This window comes from Chiloscyllium plagiosum, chromosome 23, assembly GCF_004010195.1.
Source record: "Chiloscyllium plagiosum isolate BGI_BamShark_2017 chromosome 23, ASM401019v2, whole genome shotgun sequence".
Taxonomy (NCBI): domain Eukaryota; kingdom Metazoa; phylum Chordata; class Chondrichthyes; order Orectolobiformes; family Hemiscylliidae; genus Chiloscyllium; species Chiloscyllium plagiosum.
The window spans coordinates 57,301,366-57,328,105 of record NC_057732.1 but is presented as its reverse complement, the minus strand read 5'-3'; the positions used below and the strand labels follow the sequence as shown (position 1 = coordinate 57,328,105).

The 26,740-nt window shown below is 41.9% G+C and overlaps 1 protein-coding gene across 3 annotated transcripts in view; it reads left to right on the top strand.

The window, feature by feature from the left end:
• The window catches only part of LOC122561888 (integrin alpha-E-like), a 354,449-nt gene that overhangs the window by 189,821 nt on the left and 137,888 nt on the right, over window positions 1–26,740 (top strand). For all 3 annotated transcript variants that reach the window (XR_006315137.1, XM_043714220.1, XM_043714221.1), the window contains 4 exons: window positions 10,637–10,794; window positions 13,534–13,662; window positions 18,325–18,398; window positions 24,013–24,154. Coding sequence is in view for 2 of the 3 variants with exons in the window: in XM_043714220.1 (XP_043570155.1) it covers window positions 10,637–10,794; window positions 13,534–13,662; window positions 18,325–18,398; window positions 24,013–24,154 (503 nt within the window). In the remaining variant the exon portion in view is untranslated. The remainder of the gene's footprint in view (window positions 1–10,636; window positions 10,795–13,533; window positions 13,663–18,324; window positions 18,399–24,012; window positions 24,155–26,740) is intronic.

Below are 26,740 nucleotides of genomic sequence, written 5' to 3'. Positions count from 1 at the left end.
GCTGCTTCGAACCCGCAGCACTCCAGCAAAATCTTCTTCACAAACACCGTCCGATCGACCGGTGTGCGCTCCTCCACCTTCTTCACAGTCACCCTGACTGTGTTACGAATGCCCTGGCCAGGGCTGCGAGCGGTTGCTGAGGCCATAGCTCAGAGGTTGGCTGGTACCTGAATTGGCGTTAGGCCGAAGCCAGCATAAAGATCCACCAAGAGCAGGTCAGCACAACCAAACGATCCTCCAACGTCCAATCACGATCCAGCGATGGTCTCCAGCAGCTCTGACGACTCGCAGCACGATCCCCGCGGTTTCTCCCCCGCCAGCACACGTCCGCTGCTTCGAACCAACAGCACTCGAGCAGAATCACTTCCTCTGGTCCTCAGGAACTACACATATTCCGAGCCAAAAGGCCGAGAAGCGTTTCAGATAATTGATATTCAGATAATCGAGGTTCCTCTGTATTGGATGCTCTACCTTCATCTTATCACCAGTGGGTGCTCTTCTTTAACCTGCTGATCAGTTGTGGTGACTGAGCCAACGTCTCCCAGAATGCTCCTCAGTCAAGTCTCTCTGCCATCCTCTATTGGATGCTACTAAACATAGCTTTCCATTCACAAGGGCAGCCATCAATCATTACCTTTGGTTTCCTGTTCTTAAGCCAATTTTGGATCCAATTGAACACATTAGCCTGTATTCCATGAACTTCTACTTTTTTGATCAGTCTTCCATTGTGAAATGCCTTACTAACATCCATGTAGACAACATCCACTGCACTACCTTCATGAATCCTCCTTGTCACTTACTCAAATAATTCAGTCAAATTTGTAAGGTATGACTTTCCATTAACAAAACAATGCTGATTAATCCATGCATTTCTATCTGATTATCTGAGTTTATCTGGTCTCTCAGAATTGACTCTAACAACAGCAAATAAGACTAACTAGCCTAAAATTGTTTAGCATTTTTTTTGTACCCTAATCTAATCTTAAACAACAGAGCAACGTTTGCATTCCTCCAATCATCCAGCTCCTCACCTGTGTCCAGTGAAGATTGGAAAATAATCCTCTCTCATTATGATTATTTTGTGCAATATTTCACACTGCTCTTCTTGGTTTATTATATCCACATCATCCCTTTTCTTTGAGAATATAGAGATCAAAAATTCATTTAAAATTCTTCCCATATCCTCTGCTTCTTCACATAAGTTCCCTTCTTCATCTCTGGTAGGTCCCACATTTTCATTACCAATCCTTTTGCTCTTTATATATTGGTGAAACATCTTCCTTCATCTTGCTTGCTAATATTTTTGTGTGCACTCTCATTTTTCTTTATTTCTTTTTTAACTTGATCCCTATACTTTCAGTACTTCTCTTGGCTATCTGCAGTATTTTATGTGACTACCATAAGCTTTCTTTTTCTGTTTAATCTTCCCCTGTAGTTTTCTAGTCAACCATGGGGGTTTCAATTTGACAGTAGCATTCTTAATTTTGGAGGGGACATGTCTGCTTTGTGTCCTAAGAATCCCACTTGTAAGTGCCTCCCCCGATTTACCACCAATTTATCCATTAGCATCCCTGTCCAGTCCACCTCAGCCAAAACACTTCTCATTTTTTAAAACTTGCCTTCCCCCAATTTAAAACTTTTCCTCCTGATACGGAACATAGAACATAGAACACTACAGCACTGTACAGGCCCTTCGGCCCTCAATGTTGTGCCAGCCTTTTATCCCACCCTAACATCAGACTAACCTACATACCCTACATTGTACTAACTTTCATGTTCCTATCCAAGAGTAGCTTAAAAGTCCCTAATATAGCTGACTCTATTACCACTGCTGGTAGTGCATTCCACCACTCTCTGACTAAAGAATCTACCTCTGACATCTCTCCTAACCTTCCTCCAGTTACCTTAAAATTATGCCCCCTCGTGATGGACATTTCTGCCATGGGAAAAGGTCTCTGTCTATCTACCCTATCTATGCCTCTCAACATCTTGTACACCTGTATAAAATCACCTTCATCCTTCTTTGCTCCAATGAGAAAAGACCTAGCTCACTCAACCTTTCTTCATAAGACGTGTCCTCCAGTCTAGGCAGCATCCTGGTACATCTCCTCTGCACCTCTCTATATCTTCCACATCTTTCCTATAATGAGGCGACCAGAACTGAACACAATATTCCAAGTTTGGTTAACCAACACTCTCTAGAGCTGCAGTTTAACCTTGCAGCTCTTAAACTCGATTCCCCTACTCATGAAAGCCAACACACTGTACGCTGCCTTAACAATCTATCAACCTGGGTGGCAATATGGCTCCCAAGCTCCTTCTGTTCCTCCACACTGCCAAGAATCTGTCTTTAACCCTATATTCTCCATTCAAATTCGACCTTCCAAAGTGAATGACTTCACATTTTTCCAGGTTGAACTCCATCTTCCACTTATCAGTCCAGTTTTTCATCCTGTCAACCTTAAACAGCCTTCCACACTATCCACAACTCCACCAACCTTTATGTCATTGGCAAACATACTAACCCACCCTTCCACTACCTCATCCAAGTCATTTATAAAAATCACAAAGAGCAGAGGTCCCAGAACCAATCCCTGCAAAACACCACTGGTCACCATGTCCAGGCTGAATACTTTCCATCTACCACCTCCTAATGTCTTCTAAGGGCCAACCAATTGTGTATCCAGACAGAACCTTATCAAACGCCTTGCTAAGATCAATATACACTACATCCACAGCTCTACCTTTGTCAATGTATTTTGTCACATCCTCAAAGATTTCAGTAAGGTTTGTGAGGCATGACCTGCCCCTCACAAAGCCATTTAATCAAGCTGTGGTTTTCCAAGTAATCATAAATCCTGTCTGTCAGAATCCTCTCCAATAATTTGCCCATCACCGATTTAAGACTGAATGGTCTGTAATTCCCAGGATTATCTGTATATCCTTTGTTGAACAAGGGAAAAACATTTGCCACCCTCCAATCATCTGGTACTACTCCGGTGGACAGCGATGATGCAAAGACCATTGCCAAAGACGCAGCAATCTCTTCCCTCAATTCCTGTGGTAATCTTGGGTATATCCCATCCGGCCCAGGGGATTTATTTATCCTTATGTTTTTCAAACTTTTCAATGCATCCTCCTTCCTAACATCAATCTGTTCTAGCATATCAGTCTGTTTCACGCTGTCCTCAGAAACATCAAGGTCCCTCTCAGTAGTGAATACTGAAACAAAGTATTCATTAAGGACCTTCCCTGCTTCCTCTGACTCTAGGCACAAGTTCCTTCCACTATCCCTGATCGACCCTCCCCTTACTCCGGCCATCCTCTTGTTCCTCACATAGGTGTAGAACCTCACATTGGGGTTTTCCTTAGTCTTACCCGCTAAAAGTTTCTTCATGCTCCCTTCTTGCTCTCCTAAGTCCATTCTTCAGTTCCTTCCTGGTCACCTTGTAACCCTCTAAAGCCCTATCGATCCTTGTGTCCGCAACCTTAAGTCAGCTTCCTTCTTCCTCTTGACTAAATGTTCAACATCCGTTGTCATCCAAGGTTCTTTCAACCTACCATCCCTTCCTTGCCTCAGTGGGACAAACCTGTCCAGCACAACCAGCAGGTGATTCCGAAACAACCTCCACATTTCTGTTGTGCATTTCCCTAGTAACATATGTTCCCAGTTTAGAACATAGAACAATACAGCGCAGAACAGGCCCTTCGGCCCTCAATGTTGCGCCAACCTGTGAACTATTCTCAGCTCGTCCCCCTACACTACCCCAAAATCATCCATGTGCTTATCCAAGGATTGTTTAAATCTCCCTAATGTGGCTGAGTTGACTACATTAGCAGGTAGGGCATTCCACACCCTTACCACTCTCTGCGTAAAGAACATGCCTCTGCTGTCTGTCTTAAATCTATATCACCCCTCAATTTGTAGTTATGCCCCCTCGTACAAGCTGACGTCATCATCCTCGGAAAAAGACTTTCACTGTCTACCCTATCTAATCCTCTGATCATCTTGTATGTCTCTATCAAATCCCCTCTTAGCCTTCTTCTTTCCACTGAGAACAGACCCAAGTCTCTCAGCCTTTCCTCATAAGACATTCCCTCCAGACCAGGCAACATCCTGGTAAATCTCCTCTGCACCTTTTCCAATGCTTCCACATCCTTCCAAAATGTGACGACCAGAACTGTACACAATATTCCAAGTGCACTAGCATTTTTCTTTTAGTTGCAGCATGATATTGCTGTTCCAGAACTCAATCCCTCTACCAATGAAACCTAACACACCATATGCCTTCTTAACAGCACTATCCACCTGGGTGGCAACTTTCAGGATTCTATGTACATGGACTCCAAGATCCCTCTGCACATCCACACTGCCAAGAATCTTTCCATTGACCCAGTGCTCTGCCTTCCTGTTATTCTTCCCAAAATGCATCACCTCAGTTAGCTGCATTGAACTTCATTTGCCATCTCTCAGCCCAATTTTGCAGTTTATCTAAGTCCCCCTGCAACCTGTAACATTCTTCCAAACTGTCCACTACTCCACCGACCAAATTTACTAATCCATCCATCTATGCCTGCGTCTCAGTCATTTATGAAAATGACAAACAGTAGCGATCCCAAAACAGATCCTTGTGGCACACCACTAGTAACCGGACTCCAGGCTGAATATTTTCCATCAACCATCACACGCTGCCTTCTTTCATAAAGCCAGTTTCTAAGCCAAACTACTAAATCACTCTCAATTCCATGCCTCTGCATTTTCTCCAACAGCCTACCATGGGGAACTTTTTGAAAGGCTTTACTGAAGTCCATGCATGCCACGTCAACAGCCCTACCCTCACCTACTTGCTTGATCACTTTCTCAAAATACTCAAGTGAGGTTTGTGAGACACGACCTGCCCTTGACGAAACCATGTTGACTTTCTGAAATCAAATTATTGCTTGCTAGTTAGGTGCCCCAGTTCCTGCCTAAATAGCATTGTAATTCCCTCTCCCCCAATTAAATACTTTCCTATACAGTCTGCTCCTATCTCTGCATATTTCCATAATAATAATGAATCTAACTGATTTGTGGTCACTATCCCTGATATAGTTGCCAATTGTCACTTTACTTACTTGCCCATCTTCATTTCACAAAACTAAATCCAAAATTGCATCTCTCATTTTCGGGCTCATCACATATTTTTTAAAAAGTCCTGGATTCCGTGCGTAAATCTTCACCCATGATGGCCCTTTATAATGCTTGAAACCCCAGTTAATATTGGGATAATTAAAGTCTCCTACAATTATTAGCCTATTATTCCTACAGGCCAAAATTTGTCTCCATGTTCTTCTATTTCCCTCTTAGTATTTGGGGGGGTGTAGTATACTCCTAGCAATGTAACTGCCTTTTTTTTATTCCTAAGCTCAACTCATAAAGCTTCATTTGTTAACCTGTTTAGTATATCATCCCTTCTCACAACTGTAATTAACTTTTTAACTAATATTCTATGTCCCCTTTTTTTGTCACCCACTCTATCCTGCCTGGAAAATCTATATCCAAGTTCCTCCATTTGCCAAATTTCCATTATAGCAAAGATATTGTGCTGCCTTGTGTCTATCTGTACCCTCAGTTGTTTGTAATATACCTTGAAGTGTAACCAGCTCAACCCTCTCAATTTCCTTTGCTGGAGACTTTTTAGTCCTTGTTTCTTTTTTTGTTGGAGTTGCCGACGACATCATTATTGTCCTACTTCCCATTTCCTGATCTGAATCTAACCCATCTAAGCCTCCTGTTTAGTTTCCATCCCCCTGCTATTCTAGTTTAAAACCTCTCCAAAACAACTAACAAAAGCCCCCATGAGGATGCTTGTACCAGGTCTGCCCAGATGTAACCTTGATTTAGAAGTGCTGGTATTGGACTGGCGTGCAGAAAGTTAAAATGTAACCTGTCAGGCATGTACAGGTCTCACCTTCCCCAAAAATGTCCCCAATGCCTCAATTATCTAAATCCCTCCCTGGTACACCATTTCTCCAACTATGCATTCATTTGATCTACAAATGTGTACTATGACCATTGGCAGTGCACCCTCTTGCTCCAGAATGTCCTGCAGCCCCTCAGTGACATTTCTGACCCTGATACCAGCTTGGATTCACATCTTTGACTGCAGAAGTCCCTGTCTGTACCTTTACTATTGACCCCCTATCAGTATAGCCCTGCTGCTTATTTTCCTCCCCTTCTCAGTACCAGAGCCACATATGGTGAAATGAACTTGGCTGCTGCCTCTATCCCATTAAAAATCAGTCACTTGTATAGATAGCTTACCAGGCAGATAAAAGTATCATTTTCGAACAAGTTTCAACAGATTTGGAAGGTTTGTTGTTGTCATTCACTCAGTTATAGACTTGAAACTGAATCATATTTAGCTGCCAGTTTTTTTAAAATTCAATATCATTTTCATAATCCAGGATATTCTAGCAACTGTTTTCGTGAATGCGACAGGCAAGAGGCACTTGCAAAATCAGATGAGAAAAGGAATTTTTGAAATCTTAGAGAAGGAATTTACATCAGAAACTATTTGAGGACATTAACTATTTGAAAGGAAATGATTGTTTGAAAGGAGCGGAGGACACTGTCTAAAAGGCACTGACCATTGAAAGGAATGGAAAATATTGATTGTTTGTTCTTATTGGAACCTTCATGCAACTGAGCTTAGACGTCCTCTGCTTCAAGTAACCCTTCCAGGGTTTTAACCAAACACTCTGGTCAGGAATGTTTAAACTAAATTCATTATACTGAAGTGACCTTTTTAATAACAGCCCTAAAACTACCTCACTTTCTGCAACTGTTCTACATATCCAGCTTCAGCTAAAGTTTCTGCATAGGGAAGCACAGTGGCTAGCACTGCTGCTTCATAGCTCCAGGGACCCAGGTTCAATTCCCACCTTGGGCGACTGTCTGTATGGAGTTTGCACATTCTCCCTGTGTATGCGTCGGTTTCCTTCGGCTGCTCCGGTTTCTTCCCACAATCCAAAGATGTGCAGGTCAGGTGAATTAGAGTGGTGCTGGAAAAGCACAACAGATCAGGCAGCATCTGAGGAGCAGGAAAATCGACATTTCGGAAGTCCTGATGAAGGGCTCCTGCCCGTAATGTCGATTTTCCTGTCCTCGGATGCTGCCTGGCCTGCTGTGCTTTTCCAGCACCACTCTAATCTAGACTCTGATCTCCAGAGTTCTCACTTTCACCTAGGTCAGGTGAATTGGCCGTGCTAGATTGTCCATAGTATTAGGTGCATTAGTCCGAGGGAAATCGGTCTGGGTGGGTTACTATTCGAGGGTCTGTGTGGACTTGTTGGACTTATTTCCACACTGTAGGAAACTAATCTAATCTTGCTCTAAACTGAAACCAAAATACTTTCCTTCCAAGCTACAAGTGTTAACTTCAGCCGAAATAAGGTTACAGAATCTCTTCTCTGAAAGCCAATGCACTACATTATTTACTTTGTTTTGTCTATAAACTTCATAGGCTTGGTGGAACAGTCCCTATTCCACAGGCACCATCCTCCACCTTATCCTCTGCTTCATCAGTGACTGTATCAGCACTGCCTTGTGCTACTACAATGAGCTGGAACAGTTCATCCACTACACCAGCACCTTCCATCCTGACCTCAAATTCACCAAGGATGCCTATCTTGAAGAACTTCTCCTCTCTCTACAAAGATCTCAGTGAGTCTCTAACTGCACCCCCCAGGTTGTCTCCTCTGCCCTGAAGCCCTCAGCCACTCTACAAACAGACTCCACCACCGGTGATGTATTTTCCTCCCCACTTCTATCTGTGTTCCGTAAGGACTATTCCCTCCGCGACTTTCTTGTCAGGTCCATGCCCCTCCCACCAGCCCACCCTCCCCTCCCGGCACATTCCCCTGCCCCCGCAAGAATTGCAAAACCTATGCCACACTTCCCTGCTGACCTCCATCCAAGGCCCCAAAGGAGACTTCCACATCTGTCAGAGATTTACCTGCATTTCCACACACATCATTTATTGTATCCATTGCTCCCGATGCAGTCTCCTCTACATTGGGGAGACAGGACGCCAACGTGCAGAACACTTCAGAGAACACGCACGAAACAACCCCACTGCCCCATCACCAAATCCTTACCACCCGCCACCTGGAGGACGAACGCTTCATCTTCCGCCTTGGGACCCTCCAACCACATGGGATCAATGTGGATTTCACTAGTTTCCTCATTTCCCCTCCGCCCACTTTCTCCCAGATCCAACCTTCCAACTTGGCACTGCCCTCTTGACCTGTCCTATCTGGCCATCTTCCTTCCCACCCTCCTGCTCCACTCTCCTCTCTGACCTATCACCTTCACCCCCACCTTCATCTACCTATCGCACTCTCAGCTACCTTACCCCCCAGTCCCACCCCGTTCTCATTTATCTCTCAGCAACCTTGGCTCACAAGCCTCATTCTTGATGAAAGGCTTATGCCCGAAATATCGCCCTGCTCCTTGGATGCTGTCTAACTGGCTGTGCTTTGCCAGCACCACACTTTCAACTCTGATCTCCAGCACCCGCAGTTCTCACTTTCTCCTCAAATTCACCTGGACCATCTCTGATACCTCCCTCCCATTCCTGGACCTCTTCATCTCCGTCTCCGGCAACCGACTTAAAACTGATATCTACCTCAAATCCATTGACTCCCACAGCTACCTTGACTACAACCAGTCCCACACCTCCTCCTGTAAAAACACGATTCCTTATTCCAAATTCCTCTACCTCTGCCGTGTCTGCTCCCAGGATAAGCGGTTCCACTCCAGGACATCCCTACTTCCAGGACTGTAATTTCTCCTCTCCGTTATCAATAATGCTGTCAATCACATTTCCACCACTTCCCACACCTCTGCCCTCAAACCCAACTGCCCAACCGCAACAAGGATAAAATCCCCTGGTCCTCACATTCCATCCCACCAATCTCCAAATTCAGCATATCAGTCTCCACCATTTTCACCATCTACAGTCAGACTCCACCACCAAAAGTATATTTCCCTCCCTAAACCTATCTGCATTCCATCGGGACCATTCCTTCTGTGATTCCCTCATTAAATCCACATTCCCCACCAACCTCCTCACCACACCAGGCACCTTCCCCTGCCATCATAAGTGGTTCAAAACCTACGCCCACACCTCCACCCTCACCTCCATCCAAGACTCCACAAAGTCATTCCAAATCCAGCAGAGATTTACTTGCGTATCCTCGAACCTCATTTACTGTATCTGTTGCTCTCGATGTAGTCTCCTCCACCTCAGAGAGACCAAGCGCAAACATGTGTAATGTTTCAGGGAACATCTCTGATCCATCCGTACCAACCAACCCCACCTTCCTGTAGCCATCCATTTCAACTTTCCCTTCCACTTCCCCCATTCCATGTGCATTCCAAGCCTCCTTCCACCGCCTAAACAAGGCCACCCACAAACTGGAGGTGGAATATCTCATCTTCCACCTCAGGAGCCTACAACCACATGGCTTCAACATTGAGTTCATTAGTTTCGAAATCTCCCCTCCCCTACTCCATCCCACATCCAACCCTCCAACTTAGCTCCAACTTCATGACCTGACCTACCTGTCCATCTTCTTTCCCATGTCTCTGCTCCACACTTCCCACTGACCTATCACAATTATCACCTATCTTCACCCACCTATCGCCATCCCAACTACCTTTCCCCCAGCCCCATCCCCTATTTATTTCTCAGCCCCCTTCCCCCTCTCTGGTCCTGATGAAGGGTTAAGCCTTCATCGACTCTCTTGCTCCTCAGATGCTGCCTGACCAGCTATTCTTTTTCCATGTGCCACATTTTATTGACTCTGACTTCTCCAGCATCTGCAGTCCTCACTATCTCCTACTGACTCTCACAATGTAAACAATATCCCATTACTTTTCAGGAAGTGTTTCTATCATGTTTTAAAAGAAAATACCATGTCTACAAAAATACTCACAAGTTCATAATTAAACCTCTGAAGACACACAGAAAATCCATATACCATTAGTTCAAAATTCAAAAATGCAAATACTAATAGATATATATATATAATATATATATCACACCCCTTCCCACCTGCATTGCACATTCACAAAAATTATGTCCTTAGAGTTTCTGACATTTTATCAACTGAAAAAGAGAGCTCTGGTTTTATGAGGCTGGCTATCTTATATCCATATTTGTTTGCTCCCTTGTTTGTTGTTTGGTATTTTAAATTCCAACCAAGCTCTGAGATAGCCCTGCCGCTTTCAAATAAGAATTTATGTAACCTTGAAATAATCTAAGTAAGAAAGGAAAGTATCAAATAAGAATTGATGTGTGTTTATCCAGACAGGTTAAAGAAAACGTATCTAGAATTTTAGGCAAAGACAGACACTCAGAAACATTTCCTTGGAGAGTTACTTTTATCCCATAGATCCAAGATGCCAGGGCTACGGTTATAGAAAAACACCACAGCATTGTAACAGTGTCTTAATTACAAATGAATGTCAAAAGAAGTAGCAATGGAATCAAATCAAATGGACAGGAAACTGGAAAGAGTTAGATTTTCATTATTAATGTGCTTTTGTTGTTTTATTCCATGCACTTATTTTATTCTGTGCACTTTACAGATTTGAAAAATTCATATGTGAATTACACCATTAATCTGGATACAAAGCAGAAGACTAAAAGAGTGACATTTGCAATGAACGATGGAACTCCTGACTCTATATCTGATTATGTCAGGATCTCATTAGATGCCTGTAAAAACTATTCACTCATTGTGCAGGTATGATGGAAACTTTATCAAATCCCCTTTTAATCTACTCTTCTCCATGGAGAAAATTCCCAGCTTGTCCAGTCTATCAACATTACTGAAGTTCCTCATCCCTTAAACATTCTCATGAATCTTCTTTGCTCCCATTTCAGTACCTTCACACCTTTTCTAAAGTGTGATGTCCAGAATTGGACACAGTACTCTAGCTGAGGCTGAACCAGCATTTTATTTAGGTTTACCATAACTTCAATGCTTTTATACTTCCTGCACTTCAGTAACCTGTGTAATTCAGGACAGGTTTCTCTACCAGCCCTGATAACTTCAATGATTTGTGCACATATACCTGAGATCCTCTGATCCTACAACTCTTTAGAACAGTATCTATAATTTTTTATGACTGAGTTCATTCTTCCTACTGTCATGGACAAGAGCAAGGTGAATTTAATTTTCTTATGGTCCTCCTCATCTTACTGTAATAAATGTGAATTTTAAAATATGTGTCTTATTTTATTTCTTTTCCTTTTTTAAATAGGCAGTGGTATGTTTCTGCAAACTACCTGTTTATGAAATCTAATTCAAAAGTGACACACAGCAGATTCTATAGGTTTATTGTAAGGTTTATTGATGCATTCAAAAACCTAGGGTGATGGCAGTCATGACACATTGGTAGATACAGCATCAACAAAGAAGAAACAAAAGATGATCAGTGGTAAAGGAAAGAATTTACAATTCCAAAGGACATAAAATCAAATGAATCGGTGTCCTAAGTCAGTGTCTAGTGAGTTCTTGTAGTTGGCCAGACTACAATAACTCACAAGACTACTTTGTAGCAGATTAGATACATATGGATGCAGTTCAAGGCACAAAAATATGATTCTTGTACACTGTTTACTTTTCAGATGAAATAGCGATCAAGGCTAGAGGGACTATGTCGCTATGTCTGTTTTTTGTTGTCTGTCTGATGTAAAAAATAGTTTAAGAAAAAAGTCAAAGTGGTCTAATTAAAGCAATTCCAAAAGTATAGATTTTATTCACGTGACTGGATTTCCTGGCTGAGCTTGTTCTGCTGATGATATAACTTTGCTATTCCTCATCAAAAGCCATTGTGTGTTGTAGCAAATACTGTGAGGTCATTAGTACCATCTCAAGTATAATGCATTTCAATGGCTTTCTCCCAAATCCAACACAGCTGTGGATATGCATGGTCTAAAGTTCTTTTGTGTGGGTTTGACTAGAATGTCTACGTAATTTAAAATTGTGAAATTCAGGGAGATTGATTCATGCCTTTGACTCTGGAAAGCATATTTGTAGTTAGTAAGCATATTAAGTTGAACAATTGTCTATTCTAAAAAAAAACTTTTAGAAAGTATAATATTTTTTAAAATAACAATTCAGAATCTTTCATTATGTCTTCAGGATATGGCACTGCTGAAATGAATCACTGTTTGTATTTTATTTTAAATTAATACAAACAAAGCTGAGGGAAAGCGCAGAGGTTAAACACATGGGCACGTGTTTTTAATTTTGCTACATGATCTGCCCATTTAAGGCTTAACTAGCCGAGGTGACTGCTATTTCATGTGACATTGTATCACTTCTGGTAATATAGCTATTAGAAGTGGTGGCATAATGCTATATAGTTGGGAGGGAATTCGATTGCAGACACTGTGTAGCCTCATGACATCAGGTCAAACAGCAACTTCGAAATTTCCCCATAAATTACTTAGCAAACCACTCAAATCTCAGTTGTATAAAATTGCTACAAAATCAAAAAGGAATGATAACATAAATAAAACCAGTATAATTGATTTCCCCATTCTCCACCTTCAATATTTACTCTCTCTATCACCAAAATTCAGTGGCAGCAGTGTGAACCTTCTACAAGAGACCCTGCAACAGTTCATTAAACCTTTTTCGAAAGCAACTTACAAACCCATAACCTTTACCACCTAGGAGGACAAAGGCCACAGACACATTCGAACACCAACACCTATATGTCCCTTTCCAAGCCACACAACCATTTTGATTAGGAGCTATACTACTTTTTCTTCAATGCTGCTGGGTCTAAATCCTAGAAATCTCTACTTCCATCCCAAACACTTTAACAGTTCAAGAAGGCAGCTCATCAGCACCTTTTAGAGGGCAGTTCTGGATGGATATTAAATATTAGACTTTTCAGCTCTGCTTATATCGCACCAGGGGGCTAATGGAATTTCAATTTTGAGGGTGGCACGGTGGCTCAGTGGTTAGCACTGCTGTCTCACAGGTGCACAGATTTAATTCCTTTCTCAGGTGACTGTGTCTGTGTGGAGTTTACATGTTCTCCCCGTGTCTGCGTCAAGTTCTTCCGAGTACTCTGCTTTCCTTCCAAAGTCCAAAGATGTACAGTATACGTGAATTGGCCATGCTTAGTTGCTCCATAGTGTCCAGGGATGTACAGGCTGGGTGGGCTACCAATGGTAAATGCGGGGTTATGAGGGAGGCTGGATCTGGGTGGGATTTTCTTCAGAGGATTGGCGCAGACTCAGTGGGCTGAATGGCCTCCTAATGCACAAACAGATTTGATAATCTTTCTATGAGCTGTAACATCTATTGAATTAAAAGAAAATTAAAGGGACCTGTGCAAATAAACTAAATGTGGTAATTTCAAAGGGAAATATTTTACATTGCATCATTTGACTTCTGCTATGAAATAGAATGTCCCTAAAATGGATTAATACTCGATTAACAAATACCTTTCTTTAATTTCAGCATTGCACAATGGATTGTGTCTCTGCAATTATTGTAGAAGTGAATTATACACTGAATAATACTGAAAAGAAGCCTGGACTACCCTTACCAATTCTTGATCATTTTTCCAACCTGTCATCATGTGTTGAGGTAATAATGACAAACTTGTAAACCTAATTAATTATGATGTTTAAAGTAAATCTCTGAATACATATTAAGGCAGAGCTTATTACTTACAATTTTAGCAGATTGCTTTCTTTTATTCTTATAATTATAGACTGTCATAGATAAAGCAAGAAGTGAACTGAATTAGTTTTACTGTACTCTTATTTTCATAACAGATGGTTTTAAGTTCTTTTTATTTTGTTTTCACTTTTAAAAATAGACATTGGTCTCTTTCCCCTAAACCAGAGAATGGTTCATGACACATCTATATACATACGTTCAAGGAAGAAAGGAAGAGTAAGGGAAGGAAAGAAGTTACTAATTATTTAAAATCAGAAATACCAGCATTGATTCACACAATTTGAAGATTAGAATGTTTTACACTATGCTTCTAGGATATAATTGAGGAGAAAGTGAGGTCTGCAGATGCTGGAGATCAGAGCTGGAAATGTGTTGCTGGAAAAGCGCAGCAGGTCAGGCAGCATCCAGGGAACAGGAGAATCGACGTTTCGGGCATAAGCCTGCGATAATTCCTGAAGAAGGGCTTATGCCCGAAACGTCGATTCTCCTGTTCCCTGGATGCTGCCTGACCTGCTGCGCTTTTCCAGCAACACATTTCCAGTTCTAGGATATAATGTCATTGAAGGAATGGTGGTATAGCTCCAAATCAAAATAGTGTGTGGTTGGAAAGAAACTTATATGTGAAGTTGTTCCCATGTGTCTGTGCCCTTTGTCCTCCTAGATGATGGAGGTTGTGGGTAGTAGACTGAGGAAAGACATCAAAACTGTATAATTACAGCTGATTTTAACAAATCAGCAGTTTCATTCCTATGAGAGCTTCAGGCCTAGCTACTTGGCTCACAAGGTGTGTTTTGACATCTTAACCCAAATCTTATTGTGCTTTGTGACTGAAAGTCACATTTCATTGTATCACTTAAATCGTAAGGTATTTCAGTGATTCCCCTTGTTCAGAACTGACTAAGGTAGACATCTAGTCCACTTGTCCTTTGTGTTGGCTGGGCTCGAATACTGATACACATGGGAAGTGTGACATTACAGAGAAATCCTGGTAGTTGCTGAAGATTTCTTGAAGCTGCCAACTTTATCATTCTGTGTTCATAGCAGAGATGGGCAAGAAGGAACCTGAGAGAAGCTTATAAAATCATGAGAGGCATGGACAGAGTGGATAGAAAGAGCTGTTCCCTTAATTGAAGCTCCTCCACCCTTGTGCCCGGCCCCTCCAATTGCCACCAGGACAGAACCCCACTGGTCCTCACCTACCACCCCACCAACCTCCATTTACATAGTATCATCCGTTGTCATTTCCGCCACCTCCAAACGGACCCCACCACCCTCTCCTCCCCTATCAGCGTTCCGAAAAGACCACTCCCTCCGTGACTCCCTCATCAGGTCCACACCCCCCACCAACCCAACCTCCACTCCCGGCACCTTTCCATACAACTGCAAGAAATGCAAAACTTGCGCCCACACCTCCCCCTTTACTTCCCTCCAAGGCCCTAAGGGATCCTTCCATATCCACCACAAATTCACCTGCACCTCCACACACATCATTTACTGCATCCGCTGCACCCGATGTGGCCTCCTCTATATTGGGGAGACAGGTCGCCTACTTGCGGAACATTTCAGAGAACACCTCTGGGACACCCGGACCCACCACCTTCCTAACCTGCAATCTTCTTCCTGACCTCTCCACCCCCACCCTCACTCCAGCCTAACTCCCTCACCTTATCACCCTCACCTTAACCTGCTTCCACCTATCGCATTTCCAATGCCCCTCCCCCTAGTCCCTCCTCCCTACCTTTTATCTTAGCCTGCTTGGCACACTTTCCTCATTCCTGAAGAAGGGCTCATGCCCGAAACGTCGATTCTCCTGCTCCTTGGATGCTGCCTGACCTGCTGTGCTTTTCCAGCAACACATTTTCAGCTCTGATCTCCAGCATCTGCAGTCCTCACTTTCTCCCTTAGTTGAAGGGTTAATAACAAGGGGCAAACCTTTTAAGATGAAAGTCAGTGGGTTTAGAGGGGATTTGAGAAAAGCTTCTTTCGCCCAGAGGGTTGGATGTGGAATATATTGCCTGCAAGAGTGGTTGAGGCAGGTAACTTCACAGGCTTTAAAAAGTACTTGAGATGAAATGTCATAATAGTCAAGGTTATAGACCTAGAGCATGAATGTCTGAGTCATACAGATTCAGTGTAGCTTTGGCAGTACAAACTCACTGGTATTGGACCTCTTCTGTTCTGTATGGTTTTATGTTCAGATATTAATGGAGGCCATCATGCAGCAGCCAGTGGCAATCAGTCTAACAAAGAGAAAGTTGGAAAAAACGAGCTACCAAATTTTAAACTGTGTTATTTTTGTCAGTAAGATTGTGGTTGTGAAATCTACAGGGTAGAGATTTTATTGTTCTCTGGTTATCCTCTCATTAGAAACTTGTTGAAAATTTGGAAAGTGGATTCCTAGTTATAAGAGATAAGTGAAAATTTCTCAGAGCCTACAGGAAGCTATTTGCAATGACCAGTGTCTTCAGAAGTCCAGCAAGATGTAATCCATGTCTGGGACATCGGCTGTCAGATATGAGTTGATCAGTATGACTACATCAGGTTGTCGTGAAACAGCTCTCCCAATTTTGACACTAGCCCCCAGATTTAGTAAGGAGGACTTTGTAAGGTCAAGAAGGGCTGTTTCTGCCATTGTCTTTTCCAGCACCTGGATTGATGCCAGTTGGCCTGTTTTGTTTCTTTGTTGAGACTTTGGAGCAATTGATACAACTGAATAGCTTACTAGGTCATTTCAGAGGTCGGTTGAGAGTCAACCACATTGCTGTGACTCTGGAGTCACCTGTAGGTCAGACCAAGTGAAGATGATCAAATTGCCACAGTTGTGAGCCAGATGGGCTTTTCCCACAATCAACAATGGTTTCACGGTCATCAGGAGACTCTTAATTCCAGATGTTTTAAAAATTGAATTTAAATTCTTCATCTGCTATGGTGGAATTTGAACCCGGGTCCCCACAACATTAGCTGAGTTTCTGGATTAATATTTGAGAGTGTGGTACTAGAAAAGCACAGCTGGTCAGGCAACATCCGAGGAGCAGGAGATCGACATTTCGAGCATAAGTCAGCACCACACTCTTGACTCTGATCTCCAGCATCTGCAGTCTCACTGTCTCCCTTCTGGATTAATAGCCCAGCAATAATACTACTGGGCCATCAACCCCCCCTAGATAATGCTACATATTTTTAATCAACCTGTTTAGCTGTACTATGACACATGTATGGTGCAGGTGGAAGTTACTAAGGTACTTCTATGATTATATAAGGAACAGAGAATCGGCCATTCAGCCTATCAAGCCTGCTCTTCCATTTGAATATGATCTTAGGTGATTGAACACTTGAATGCCTTTTACTCACAATAGACAGCAGGAGGTGGCCCTCCTGATGCTGCTTGGCTTGCTGTGTTCTTCCAGCCTTCTGCTTGTTTACTTTGGGTTCCAGCACCTGCAGTTATGTTTTTCCTTTACTCACAGTAGCCCCCATAACCGTTTATGACATTGGTAAACATAAATATATCAATCTCTACTTTAAATATACTCAAAGACTGACCTTACACAGCAGTCAGGGAAGAAAATTCCAAAGCTTCTGAACCCTCTGAGTAATAAAATTTCTCCTCATTTTGGTCTTAGATGGCAATCCATTTATTTTTAAATGTACACCCGATTGTTGATTGGTCCAACCAGGGGAAACATCTTACCTGCATCTACTCTGTCTGTCCTTTTAACTATTTTGTAGGTTTCAATGAGATCACTCTCATTATTCAAAACCCTGGAGAATATAGGGTTTGTCCAATATCTTTTCATAGGACAGTCTGCCATCCTGGAAACAAGTATGGTGAACATTTGTTGCACTCCGTCTGTGGAAATATTACTTTATCTAAAATAATGAAACCAAAACTGCACTAAGTACTTCAGATACAGTGTAACTAAGCTTTGATACAACTGAAGGAAGACCACACTACTCCTATTCTCAAATCTTCTTGTATTAAAGGCTGAATTCCATTCAAGCTAATCTTCGTGACTGATCAGCCAGAATATCCAAGTCCCTTACCAACTTCTTACCCTTTAAGAAATACCTTATACAATTGGTTCCTCCTACTAAAGTGGACAACCTCACATAATTCCAGATTATATTACATGGAATTATCTATTTACTAATCTTGTTTGTATCCTATTGGAGTTGGTTTACACCTTCCTTACAACTCACGTTTCTGCTTAGCTTTACATCATCTATAAATTCAGAAATATTATATTCATTCCCCATGTCCAAATCATTGATATATATTGTGAACTGCTTTGACCTGGGTACTGATCCGAGCAGTTCCCTCCTATTCACAGCCTGCCAACATGAGAGTGGTCCATTTATTCCTTCCCTTTGTTTTCTACGTGTTAACCAATCCTTAATCTATGCCATTACATTCCTTACTATCCTATGTGCTTATCCATGTATACTATGTCTATTGTCTCACCTTTATCAATTTGATTCGTCGTATTCTCAAAAAACTCCACAACTTGGAGAACACTGAATTAGGTGTGAGAAATGTTTACATCTAGACTTTGCTTTCTCTTTCAGCTCAAATTTCAGAAGGACTGTGGATCTGACAATATATGTAAAGCAAATCTAAAATTGGAATCCAAATTGCCAGAGTAAGTAGTTAGTTCTTTATATAGTGGTGCTTATGTGAATAAGCTGATAAGATCTATACTTGTTAAAATAGCAGGGGATCACTATTATGCATTAGGAACAGATTAGCTATAGGTTCATGGTGAAGGGTTCAAATTACAAGGGTAATAAATAAAAATTAGGGTATGGATTTTCAAAGCAGGTTTTAGAACCTGATAACTGGATGAATTAGACCATAAGACAACGAAGCAAGATTAAGCCATTCAGCCCATCTGCCATTCAATAACATCCTGGCTGATCTGATAATCCTCAACTCTACTTTCCCGGCAATTCCCTGCCCTCCTTGATTCCCTTACTGAATAAAATTTGTGTTTCTTAGCCATCAAAATCTTAATGACTCAGTGTCGACGGCCCTCTGAGGAAAAGAATACCACAGATTTACTGCCTCCTGAGAAAGGAAGTTCCTCCTCACTACTGTCTTAAAGGTTTGAACCCCTATTCTGAGATTGTAACCTCTGATCCTAGATTCTCCCACAAGGAGAAACAACCTTTCCAATTTTGACTAAAGTCCACTAAGGATTGTGTATGTTTTAATAAGTTTGTCTCTCACAAGCCCAATCGACTCAATGTCTCCAAAGAAGACAGTTCCTCTAAACCTGATATCAGCCTATTGAACCATCTCTGGACGGTCTTCAGTGCTATTAGAACATAAAAACTGAGAACAGGAGTAGGCTGTCTGGCCCTTCAAGCCTGCTCTACGATTCAGTAAGATCGTGGCTGATCTTTTCGTGGACTTGGATCTACTTACCCGCACTCTCACCGTATCCCTTAATTCCTTTGTTCTCCAAAAAATATCTACCTTAGCTTTAAAAATGTGTACTAAAGTAGCGTCAGCTACTTCACTGGGCAAGGAATTCCATAGATTAACAACCCTGTGGGTAAAGATGTTCCTTCTCAATTCAGTCCTAAATCTGCTCCCTCTAATTTTGAGGCTATGCCCTCTTGTCCTAGTTTCACCTGCCATTGGAAATATCCTCTCTACTTCTATCTTGTCTATTCCCTTCATAATTTTATATGTTTCTGTAAGATCCCCCCTCATTCTTCTGAATTCCAATGAATATAGTCCCAGTCTACTCAGTCTCTCCTCATAGGCCAACTCCCTCAACTCCAGAATCAACCTCCTCTGCACTCCCTCCAGTGCCAGTACATCCTTTGTCAAGTAAGGAGACCAAAACTGCATATAGTACTCCAGGTGTGGCTTCACCAGCACCCAGTACAGCCACACCATAACCTCCCTGCTTTTAAACTCAATCCTTTTAGCAATGAAGGACAATATTCCATTTGCCTTCCTAATTACCTGCTGCAACTGCAGACCAACCTTCTGTGATTCATGCACAAGGACACCCAGGTTCCTCTGCATAGGTGTATGCTGCAACTTTTTACCATTCAAGTAATAATCCTTTTTACTGTTACTCCTCCCAAAATGAATGACTTCATATTTATTAACATTGTATTTCATCTACCAGACCTTTGCCCACTCACTAAAAGTATCTATGTTCCTCTGCAAAGTTTCACAGTCCTCTGCACACTTTGCCCTGCCCCTCATCTTAGTGTCATCTGCAAACATGTGGTCCCCAACTTCAAATCATCTATTTAAATTGTGAATAATTGCAGTCCCCACACCGATCCCTGAGACACACCACTAGTCACTGACTGCCAGCCAGAATAGTACTCATTTATCCTCACTCTTTGCTTTCTGTTAGTCAACTAATCCTCTATCCATGCTAATACTTTACCTGTAATGTAGCAGCCTCTTGTGTGCATCTTGTTGAAGGCCTTTTGGAACAAGGTACACCACATCCACTAGGTACACCACTGGGTCACAGTGTCCACCCTGCCCGTAATGTCTTCATAGAATTTCAAAAAGATTTGTTAAGCATGATCTGCCCTTCATGAACCCATGCTGTGTCTGTCCAACAGGACAATTTCTATCGAGATGCCTTGCTATTTCTTCCTTGATAATATATTCAAGCATCTTCCCCACTACAGATGTTAAGCTAACCGGTCTATTATTCCTCATCTTTTGTCTACCTCCCTTTTTAAACAGTGGCATCACATTTGCTGTTTTCCAATCTGCTGGGACTGCCCCAGAGTCCAGTGAGTTTTGGAAAATTACCACCAGTGCACTTGCTATTCCTCCCGTCATCTCTTTTAGTACCCTGGGCTGCATTCCATCAGGGCCAGGAGACTTGTCTATCCTTAATTCCATTAGCTTGCTCAACACTACTACTTCCGAGTTTTGAGAAGATTTGTAACTCAGGTTGAGGTTCTGGAGGTAGATTTGAACTACAGAAGCAATCATCCCAACATCCACAAATGAAGCTGCGTCAGAACATTATTTCAACGAGCCACCACACACTGCAGCACAGAGGAACTACACAGAGCAGAGGGAAATCACCTATCCCGTGTATTCAAAAAGAATGGGTATCCAATGAACATAGTCCACCAGTTTCTCAGGAACAAACCCAACCAAGCAGACAAAACACGTCCAGAAACCCTAGCCACTCTCCCCTACATTAAAGATATCTCGGAAATGACTGCCGGACTACTCTACCCCTTGGCATCATGGTGGCCCACAAACCCACCAACACACTAAAACAGCAGCTCATGAACTTGAAAGACCCTATAGAGACAACAAGCAAAACTAATGTCATTTACAAAATACCTTGCAAGAACTGTAACAAACATTACATTGGACAAACAGGCAGAAAACTAGCCACTAAGATACATGAACATCAACTAGCCACAAAACGACATGACCCTCTCTCTCTAGTATCCTTACATACAGATAAGGAAGGACACCACTTCGACTGGGACAACACATCCATCTTAGGACAAGCCAAACAGAGACACACACGAGAATTCATGGAAGCATGGCATTCCAACTGGAACTCTATCAACAAACACATTGACTTGGACCCCATTTACCACCCCCTGAGGAAAAGAACCGGAAATGACATCATTATAGGAACACACATCACCACAGGAAATGACATCACCAACCCAAAGAAACCCAAACATATAAATAGAAAGCAGGAACAACCAGGAGTGCTTCATCCAGAGGCTGACTGAAGATGTTACCTAGTATGGTGACAAAACGTCTGAAAATGAAGCATCCAGTTCAGCGAGCAAACCTACATCCAGAACTACCACTTCCGTAATAATGATTGTTTCCAGGTGCTCACTACTTTCGTCTCCTTGTCAATTACAGGCATGCTATTAGTGTCTTCCACTGTGAAGACCAAACAAAATATCTGTTCAATGCCTCGGCCATTTCGTCATATCCCATAATTAAATGTCCCTACTCATCTCTAAAGGACCAATGTTAACTTTCAACACTTTTTATTTCATATATGTATAGAAGCTTTTGCTGTCTGTCTTTGTATTCTGTGCTAATTTTTTCTCATAATCTCTCTAATTTTTCTTTATAGCTCTTTTTGTGGCTTTCCGTTGACCTTTAAAGTTTTCCCAATTTTCTCGTTTCATGATGGTTTTGGCCACTTTGTATGTCTTCGCTTTCAATTTGATAGCCTCCCTTATTTCCTTAGACACATGCAGATCACCCCTTTTCTTACAGTCCTTCCTTTTCACTGGAATATACATTTGGTGAGCTCTTTGAAAATTGCTTTGATAGTCCTCCAGTGCTCAACAACTGTCCAATCTTCTTTTCCAATCTACTTTAGCCAAGTCCCCCCTCTTTCTTTTGTAATCTCCCTTTTTAAGCACAGAGCCCTGGGGTATTGGATTTTAACTTCTCACTCTCCATCTGTATTTTAAATTCAACCATAATGTGATTGCTCCTACCAAAAAGGACCCCAAACTATGAGGTAATTAATTATTCCTGTCTCATTACACAGGACCAGATCTGGAATAGCTTGTTACCTCACCGGTTCCATTACATACTGTTCAAGAAAAATATCATGGATACACTCAACAAACTCCTCCTCAAGGCTACCCTGACTGAGCTGATTAGACCAATCAACATGTAGATTAAAAGCCCTCATGATAATTGCCGTACCATTTTTCCTGGCATTAGTTATTACTTTGTTTAATTTCTGCTGCAATGTGATGTTATTATTTGGTGGCCTATAGACTATGCCTATCAGTGACTTTTTCTTCTTAGAATTTGTAATTTCCACCCAAATGGATTCAACCTTATTCTCCATGGAACCTGTATCATCCCTCAGCACCGCCCTGATGTCGTCCTTGAATATCAGAGCTTTATATCTTTCCTTGGTTAAGAATCCAAAATCATTCACGCTATTCCAGTTTTGGTCTGCCTACAGTCTTGCACAGATTTAACAAAACTTCTCGGCTTTTATACTCCATTGAAACAAAGTCCAACATTCCATTTTCACTATTACCGGTGGAACTTGGATGCTAGCTTTCTGTGATTCATTGAGGAGGGCTCCCAAATTCCTCTGTTTCATAGTTTTCTGCAGTCTTTATCCATTTGAATAATATTTAGCTCAATACTCTTAATGCTAAAATGCATTGCCTTACACTTTCACATATATTTTGCCACTTCCCTCACCTATTCCTGTGTAGATTCTTTGTGTCATCCTTGCCACTTGTGTTTTTGCTTTATTTGTTTGTGGGACATGGTCACTGGCTGGTTAGCATTTATTGCGTGTCCCTACTTGCCCTTGAGAAGGTGATAGTGAGCTGCCTTCATGAACTGCTGTAGTCCACATGCTTTGGATTGACCCACAATGGGAAGGGCTCCAGGATTTTGATCCAGTGACAATGAAGGAACAGTGATATATTTCCAAGTCAGGCTGATGATTGGCTTGGAGGGGAGCTTGCAGGTGATGGTGTTCCCATGTATTTGCTGCTCTTGTCCTTCAAGATGGAAGTGATCATGTATTTAGAATGTGCTGTCTAAGGATCATAGGAATAGAGGAATTAGGAGTGGAAGTAGGCAATTCAGGCCTTCAAGCCAGCTCTGCCATTTGATATGATCATGGCTGATCTTATTCCTGGTATCAACTCCACTTTCCTGCCTGCTCCTATAGCCCTTTATCCTACTTTTCATTTGAAACATCTATTTCGTTCTTGTATCTGTTGATTGGTTCTGCCTCCTCTGCACTCTGAGGTAATCAGTTCCACTGACTCACAACCTTCTGAGGGAAGTCATTTCTTCACGTTAGTGAATTTCTGCAGTGCAATATGTAATTGTGTATACTGCTGAAATAGAGCATCAGAGGTGAAGGGAGTGAATGTTTATGGATGAGATGCCAATCAAGCGGGCTGTTATGTCCTGGGATGGTGTCAAGCTTCTTGACAGTTGGACTGCACCCATTCCGGTAAGTGGGGAGTATTGCATCAAACTCCTGACGTGCTTTCTAGCTGATAGGTATGGTTTAGGTAGTCAGGACATGAGTTACTCACCACAGTTTTCCGAACTTCTGATCTGCTCTTGTAGCCTGCTTATGGGGGAGGCAATGCAATACTCAAAATGTAGTGGAATTGTGAAAGAGCCGCACGTAACTGTCAGACAATAGAATCACATAAATGTCATATAGATATTCACAGTTGGTCTTGTTTTACTGATGCAAACTGGAACTTTGTTTTCAGAAACTTTACATGGATTGTTGGTAAGACAAAAGAAGTGAGTTTAAACATTCTTCTGTCCAATACTGGAGAAGATTCATATCTCACCACCATGGACCTGTCCTATCCAAAAAGTCTTTTCTTTAAGGGGATCTCAAAACCTCAGGTGAGATGAAATTCTGATATTGAAATGGCAGCTGAAACATAGAACATTACAGCACAGTACACGCCCTTCGGCCCTTGATGTTGCGCTGACCTGTGGAACCAATCTGCCTAACCCTAACCCTAACCCTAACCAATCTGAAGCCCATCTATTCTATACTATTTCATTTTCATCCCTATGTTTATCTAATGACCATTTAAATGCCCTTAAAGTTGGCAAGTCCACTACACCCTCTATCAGGTCATTTATAAAAATGACAAACAGCAGTGACCCCAAAACACCATTAGTACACCACTAGTAACTGAACTCCAGGTTGAACATTTCTCATCCACCACCACCATCTGTCTTCTTTCAGCTAGCCAATTTCTGATCCAAACCACTAAATTTCCCTCAATCCCATGCCTCCGTATTTTGTGCAATAGCCTACTCTGGGGAACCTTATCAAACACCTTACTGAAATCCATGTACACACATCAACCGCTTTATCCTCATCCACCTGTTCAGTCACTATCTCAAATAACTCAATAAGGTTTGTGAGGCACAATCTACCCTTCACAAAACCATGTTGACTATCCCTAATCAACATATTCCTTTCTAAATAATTATAAATCCTATCTCTTATAGCCTTTTCCAAAACTCCACCCACAAATGAAGTAAGGCTCACTGGTCTATAATTACCAGGGTTGTCTCTACTGTCCATAGGAAGGCCACTGATAAAAAGCATACCGACTTCCTCTTCACTGTTGTTCGTTTCTTCATTTTTCGTGCTCATGACTGGGGAGCTGATTGAATCTGTTGAATCAGGTTGTGGAGAGGCGGGCAGTGGTCCGAAGGCATGCTTTACCTGTGAATGGAGAAACTCGAGAGAAGATGTTGGCTGCTAAAAAGATGTTTGCATTTCCTCTCTCATTCCTTCCTTGCCAGAGTGGTTATCAGTATGAAGACAGTCACACATTTACCTACACTAAATTGTGTCTGCCTATTTCAACATTCTTTGAATTCTTGAAGTCTATTACTCAGTTCACTTATTTATGACATTGTCAAATTTTATACAAAGCATAAGCTTGTAAATTGTACTGGCTAAGCAATTCAGTCAAGTATAAACAACATTCAGTGGTCCTAAAATCAAACACTCGGGTACCTCATTCAAGTTATTGAAAAATTATTTTCTTTTAACAAATTGATATTTGGCTAATGTGAAAGCACTCAGGAAAAGTATTTCAAAAGTCTGGAACAGCAAGAAAACAACAAAATGTTTCCTATGCTTTAGCAATTGGAAGGCAGTTTCAGTTCAGATTTAAATCTCAAATATTCGTGGGATACAAATGCTGAATATTTTAAAATATGTAAACGAAACTTCCCAAATAAAAAAGTTGGAATTACAGTAGCAACTTTGGTAGAGATCAACATTCTTTGAATTTGCAATATGAAAGGGGCCAATGAAGTCTTAACAATAATTAAAAGAACTGAAACAGCTCAGTTTCAAGTTCTAATATTCTCTAAAATCTTAACAAAACATCAAATTCAAAATGCACTCTTTTTGTGAACACAGCAGCAAAGATATTTTAATACAATACTCTCATCTGGCAAAAGCATGACCCCTGACCCAAGTGTTTTTTTAAACTGGCATTGCAGAATTTCAAACAAATCAGGGGCTCAAGGGAACTGTTACTTTTAAGGTTATAAGTTTGATAATTTTAAAAAGGACATAGTGTTGTACAATTTCAATGTAAAAACAAAACCAGCCCCACGACACAGCCCACAAAACACATTGAATTAAGATCCTGATTCAAGATTAAGCCATCTACTGTTACACAATGAATAACTGGTTTCACATAATGCATAGGGTTAGGGGCGGCACGGTGGTTAGCACTGCTGCCTCACAGCACCAGGGCCTTGGATTTGATTCCAGCCTCAGGCCGACTGTCTGTGTGGAGTTTGCATATTCTCCCCGTGTCTGCGTGGGTTTCCTCTGGGTGCTCCGGTTTCCTCCCACAGTCCAAAGATGTGCACATCAGGTGAATTGGCCATGCTAAATTGCCCATAGTGTTAGGTGCATTAGTCAGAGGGAAATGGATCTGGATGGGTTACTCTTCGGAGGATCGGTGTGGACTTGTTGGGCCAAATGGCCTGTTTCCACGCTGTAGGGAATCTAATCTAATCTAATCTAATCTAATCAGGTAAAAATGGTAGTTTCCTTCCCTAAAGGCCATTAGGGAACCCAGTAGTTTTCCCAACAGTTGATAATGGATTTGTAGACTCTTAATTCCAGATTTATTTTATTCATTTCAAATCCCATGGTGAATTCAAATCTGCCATGGTGGGTTTCGAACCCGGGTTCCCAGAACACTACCTGGGTCTCTGAATTCCTTTGTCTCTGCCACATCTGCTCCCAGGAGGACCAGTTCCAATACCGAACAACCCAGATGGCCTCTTTCTTCAAAGACCGCAATTTCCCCCCAGACGTGGTTGACGATGCTCTCCACCGCATCTCCTCCACTTCCCGCTCCTCCGCCCTTGAGCCCCGCCCCCCCAACCGCCACCAGGACAGAACCCCACTGGCCCCCACCTACCACCCCACCAACCCCC